The following is a 6,000-nucleotide window of genomic DNA, read 5'->3' as shown; positions in this document are numbered from 1 at the left end:
GCAGCACTTCAGCTAAATGCCACTGTTATAAGAAAGGGTAATGGCTCCGATTAGGTGTTACCATAAGGAGCTATTCCAAAGGACTTTGGCAGAATATTTATTCTGCTACGGCTATTCCAGTTGTCCTCTGCAAATACAGCCAACTGGGCCATCTGGGTTCTTGGTCTGGCTGGAAGGAACAATGAGTCTTTCTTGCAAAAAACCTGCCCAAGAAGAGGGAGAGTGGCAGGGTGGTCAGCTGGAGTCAGTCGTAATGGAATGGTTTTGGATTTTCATGCTGAAATAAACTAAAAAAGCCAGTTACTCAGTTTTGATGGAAGGAAGGGCTTTGCACAAGCATAATCAAAATATTTAATTTGGAGTGATGTTGGGGCAGTCTTCTTAAGTTTAGGTGGCTGACAGAAATGTATTGATTGTTAAGGAGAAGAATGAATAATTTCAGCTTCTTACAAGTGAATATGCAACTATATTCAAATGAAAAATGGGAAACAATAGTACAATGGCTAAAGAATATAAATAAATATAAATAATATAAATAAAGAATATATATACTTGTACATTTTTATATCAAAATATGAACAGTTCAGCCCCCTCTCCCAAAAGTTGCCTCAGATAATGACAGAGTTGTTACTTCCAAAAAGCGGCAAAAGTGTTTGCTGGACAGTCTGGTTGCTTGCCAGCTTGTTGTGGCAAATCAGGCTTTGTCACCTTCTGTTAGCAAATAACAAAGCTAAAAGTTGGAACTGCCCTGGAGTGTTGTCCCAAGATGATGCACAAATAACAGCAAGACTGTTAATCAGCATGTTGTACAATATTAAATTCTGTCTTTGGTTTAATCACAATGTCAGTAGGTAGGACCTCAGGGATGTAATGTCTGACAGCATTGTGTCTGCCAAATATATTCATCATGCTCACCTGGGCATCCACTAAACACTACCGGTGTCTGATTTTCATTTAAATAATCAGGTTTGCTAAGAAGTTTGTTAAAACTGTGACTGGTTTGGTTTTTTTGTTTGCTTGTGTGGGGTTTTTTTAATCTCACAGGAGGTAAAATGTCTCTTGGACTGCCTGCATTTTGCAAGCATGCTTCAGAAAGCTGGCATCATGTCCATATGAGGAAAATAGGATTATAAATTCTGGCAGGTTAAGTCTAAGAGATAATAAGGGAAACAAAAAAGAGTGTGAAGAACAGTTTGCAAAAGGTAAGTGGACAAACAGTAGACCTTTTTTAAGCATATCCAATAGCTTACTGGAGAATTTATAGGAGTAGGCCCTGCTGAGAGGAATACAAAAAGAGCTCTCAGAGAAGATACTGCTTTAGCAGAAAAAGCAGGCTAAATTTTTGGCATCGGCGCACAGTGTTCCACAACTTCCTGACCTACAAATTACTGGAGCCTTAGAGACTCTTCTGGGTACACATGGCCACACGCTGCCTCGCTTTTATACTTTCCCATTATGCCTATTACTGATAACTGTCAGAGCCAGGATGCAAGTCTGAACCAGATGTTTGATATAGCCATTCTAGGCTTTGCTGTGGTGGTTTTTTTCTTCAAATTATATTCATTTGGTGTGCCTATATTGCCAGTTCAGTCCAAATCAAGACAAGACTTGCTGGCAATTTATGCGAACATTTCCTCTAGTCAGCAGACTAGCTAAAACATGAAGCAGGACCCTCTGTGTCTGTGGTCTGCCTGCAGAGCTCTTCTACCTGAGCTGCTGACACAGGTAGCCATTGGGCAGTTGGAAGGTTCCGGCTCAGGAGAGCACATGTGATAACCTGCCCTTCTAAGGACAGTGCTCAAGGGCATTTTTTACTTAAAGCATTAACAAGTGTCTTGAAGGGAATCAAGTTTCCATGAGTTGGGGCCAAATAAAACAGCCAGGTTTTGAAACAGAACAGCCAGTAGATGAGGCAAGTAGATGAGGGCTGGATGGGTGTTATAATAGCCTCAGGAGATTTAACCCCTCAGGACATTCATCTCATGTACTTGATTTCCAAGTAATCAAAGTAATATGCTGATAATAAATTTGCGCAAAGCAGCATTACAAATGCTAATGAAATTTCCCAAAACCTAGCAAACTGGCAGAGGAATTTCTTTTGAAGCTTAGAATATAAAATCCTTGTCAAGCTCACATACTGAAAAGACTGGGCTTGTCGTTTAATGTAGCTCTCTTACTTCATGAGGGAAATGGGTGGTATTCCTAGTACTGGCTCAGGATTTGTTATCTACACATAAACATTCTTCTGTTGTGAATAATAAAGGACTTCCAGTGAAAGTATGCGGCTGTGTCCCCAGTTCCACAGATACACCATCACTTTAAGGCAATGTAAATACAGGCTGCTGCTGGAGGGGATAATCTGCCATTCTCAGTGCCCTGGATGTGTGTTCCCAGCCAGCATGGTAACCAGACCAGGGAACTGTTCTATTTATAAATAAACAGGATCACTGAAAAAGTGGAGATAGACTTGTCCTTTGTGGTGGCAGCCCACACCTTGGCTTAAAATTAGGAAGGAATATCACACATTTTATAAAGAGACAAAAATAAAATCCAGTTTAGAACTGTCAGTTTTCCTGTATTCTTTATCTTTGGGCTCAGTTACTGTGCTGTTACTGTGCTCCTTTTTTACAGTAAAAAACTAGTTTGCTGCCAGAACTGTGTAGACAGAAAATGCCACTGCATTGATTCCAAATGTGATCAGAGTGATTCTACAGAAAAATGCAAATGCCATCTGCTGAAAATGGAGCCTGAGAAGAAAAGGAAAACTCTCTTTTAAGCCCATAGCCGTGGAACTTGATGAAAGAACCTGGAAAGTTCAGGGTATAATAGCACAGCTTACTTATTTAATCTAGTTACCCTAAAAATAATTGATGCTGGGAGAAATAACTTTATTATACATCTTTTTTTTACGTGAAAGATGTATTCAATAAATATGAATACATCAATAAATATGAATACATCTTTCACCATGTACCATATTTATTACTTTCATAAATATGAAGTAAGAAGTATGGTACAGCATTTTAGGCAAGTACAGATGGGGAATAAATCCCTGCAGCTCTCTGCCACTGGTTCTGTTCCCTCTACTTTAGAAATTAGAAACCTGATATAGGAATGAAAAAATTACTTTGCAAAAGCCTTTTTCTCTTGCTGCTGATAACATTATCTCTCACATTCTTTGATCAACAGAACATTTAGCTAAAGGAGCAGTTTAGAAGTCTCTTCTGTACTATCAAAATTAGGAAGAATATCACAATATGAAAATTAGCAGGTAGAGAATATGAACGACACCCAAAAGAGGCGTCAGATATAGATTGTCTCTATGCCAATTTTTAGCATAATCCTGCCTGTAGCACTGAGATTTTGCTTTTGTGCCATGTTGGAAGCTCAATGTTTTATTCTTCCAGTTGGATTAAACTGTTTCAATGAGAGATAAACAGATTTATTTCTTAATAGGATTCAGCCTGCCCAGCAGTCATTTAGCTGTAAATGCACCGGTTTAAGGCAGAGCTTCCCAACTGAGTTTGAATGGGCACTGTCATCACAAAAAGAGACGGCACTGCACGTGTCAGTATCAGCAGTGGCAGCAGCAGCTTCTGGCTGTGTGCAAGGCTGCACATGCACTGTAGGAGATGTGGTTCTAGCCTTAGTATTTCTCTAAGTCCTCTGCTAGTCATTGAACACAAGGTGGAGGAGGAAGAGGCATTTGGTCATTGCCTGTCTCCACCAGGGTTGTTTTGAAATTGCTGCCATCACATGCAACTTACCTGCAGGACGCCTGTTTCAGAACTGAAATCACACACAAATTTTTAATGCTTCCCATTCATAGATTTTAAAGCAAAGGCCATTAAAACATCGTTGCATATTTAACATCACTTTTGCACATGGGGAAAAGGAGAGATACAGAAAAGGCCAACATCTTTAAAAGCATTAGTGCCTAAGTCTTACAGAAACCAATCAAAGCTAGGAGACTAACAAGCTATGGACATCTGTGCTCAGGTGACCTAAATGGAAACTCTGTCCCACGCATTCTGAGTTCCACCTCACTTCATGAAGTCATACCTGTCCCTCCAGCATGCAGCAACTGTTCATGCAAACACAGTGTACAGAAATGCATGACATGCTTTTATTTTTTTAAAGACAAACCTCCTTTAATGTTCAGAAGTGTTTACAGTTCTTGGAGGGAACCACTTGATAACTGCCAATGACAGACTCTCATAAGGTTTTGAAAAGCATACTTTATTTAATAGGCACATCATTGCTTTAATAGCACTGGGCTGCACAGCTCACGTCACCATTTGTAAATGGTTTTGTTTGATTACATTGCATTTCCTCAGTGTCGGTAGGATTCAAGTAAAAAAGTTACTGCTTTTATTTCTCTGTCATTTCTCAAGATGGAAAAACAAAAAACCAGTAAACAACTAGCGCACAGGAGCATAATACAGACAGAACTGCCTGCGATCCTGGAGAAATCAAGACAAACTGAAACTTGAGCACTGAACAGTTAAAGCTGCAAGACAACCACATTACGTTCGCTCAGATGCGATTTTGCATTATGCAGGATAGAGATGAATCTTGCCCACTAATACAACAAGGGACTGGCTTTCTTATACTGAGAAACAAAAACTGTCCAACACAGACAAGAATGGGGGGTTCAAAACAAAAAGCTCACATGAAATTAGCTTCCTTATTATTTCAGATTATAAAAGTTGTACTCCCTCAGATGTAAAAGTTAAAGGCCTTAAAGAAAAGTACTGCTTACAGAACTCTAAACCTGCAATTTAATCAGTTTTCTCCCCTATATTACAACTCTTTGTGATATGAGAAAATCATCTTTAAGAGACAAAAGCATAGCATTCTGGATTATTTTTGCAATTAAGTAGTTGGTTGATATATTTCTTCCCTGAAAAACTGCATTTTACTATTTTATTAAATTCCACCAGTAGAAGCATACAAAATCAGAAATCATTAGAGGAAAATAATATTGCTCTACAAAAGAAAAAAGCATGACTTCTAACATAGTTTTATGAACATCGTAAAAGAAGCGCATATGGCATTGAAACCTTTTGAAAATGGAGAAATATTTTGTGAGTTTCAATACTTTTAGGTTTTACATTCTATTTTCTGAATGGATATTTCCAAAGTTAATATCTTGTAATTTTTTTATATATTTTTTCTATCACTGTATAGGACAGACAACCTAAAACCAACAATGCAGAAATCTAGCATGCTGCACACTTGAATATACACTAGTTACTTTAGTTACTAGCACTTTACACTGACGGTACCTACTGTATTTGTAAAACTCATTTTTAAATCAGCTTGTCAAAGCTTTTGAGAAGCAATCTGGGCAGTAAGGTGGGTATTTTTAGTGTCTACTGTGAAGATGGCCAATTACAGAATCAGAGGTCACTCTCTCCATACAGTGCTGATGAAAAAGCGGTGTAATCCAGAGCCCCAGGAACAGAACCTGGGCCGGTGTACGGAGGCATTCTCTTGATGCAGTATTGAGCTTGCTCAGGAGGCAGCTCTCGGCGTAACTCATCTGCCAGGATATAAGGCTGGGAGGGGGGAAAGGATTGACAATTTCAGTATGTATTCTTCAGACACGAAATATTTTCTGTAGCTGTGACTATTAAACTTGGACATCCTGCCTGTTTTTCTGAGACCAAATATTTCTTCAGTAAATTCCATCGCTGATGTTGAGTTGAAGGGGAATATCCTAACAACAAACTGATTAGACCAAAATCCAGTCTCAGGCTACGTGTCTGTTTATGTTAGCTACCAAGCGGTGTGCAGCCATGGGTAGGCTGCTACTGATAACAGCTCATCCATCCATGGATTGCTAGTCAGTATCTCCAAAGCACACTGCTGCCCCTTCCGCAGCGACAGGACAGGCACATTTTCAGTTAGATCCTGTTAGTTTTAAGGTCCTAATATATTTGCAATAAAGATGCATTATTGCTCTTAATGGTTTGTATTTATGATATGAAGGATACC

At 39.0% G+C, this 6,000-nt stretch overlaps 1 protein-coding gene across 3 annotated transcripts in view; it reads right to left on the bottom strand.

Moving 5' to 3' along the window:
• Positions 1-4,217: 4,217 nt before the first annotated feature.
• The window catches only part of ACTN2 (actinin alpha 2), a 68,747-nt gene continuing 66,964 nt past the window's right edge, over positions 4,218-6,000 (bottom strand). For all 3 annotated transcript variants that reach the window (XM_030499867.1, XM_030499869.1, XM_030499868.1), the window contains exon 21: positions 4,218-5,561. In XM_030499867.1, coding sequence (XP_030355727.1) covers positions 5,403-5,561 — 159 coding nt within the window. In that variant the 3' untranslated portion in view covers positions 4,218-5,402. The remainder of the gene's footprint in view (positions 5,562-6,000) is intronic.

Source organism: Strigops habroptila, chromosome 10 (genome assembly GCF_004027225.2).
Source record: "Strigops habroptila isolate Jane chromosome 10, bStrHab1.2.pri, whole genome shotgun sequence".
Classification (NCBI taxonomy): Eukaryota; Metazoa; Chordata; class Aves; order Psittaciformes; family Psittacidae; genus Strigops; species Strigops habroptila.
The sequence above is the reverse complement of the archived record's forward strand: the minus strand, read 5'-3'. Positions and strand labels throughout refer to the sequence as shown.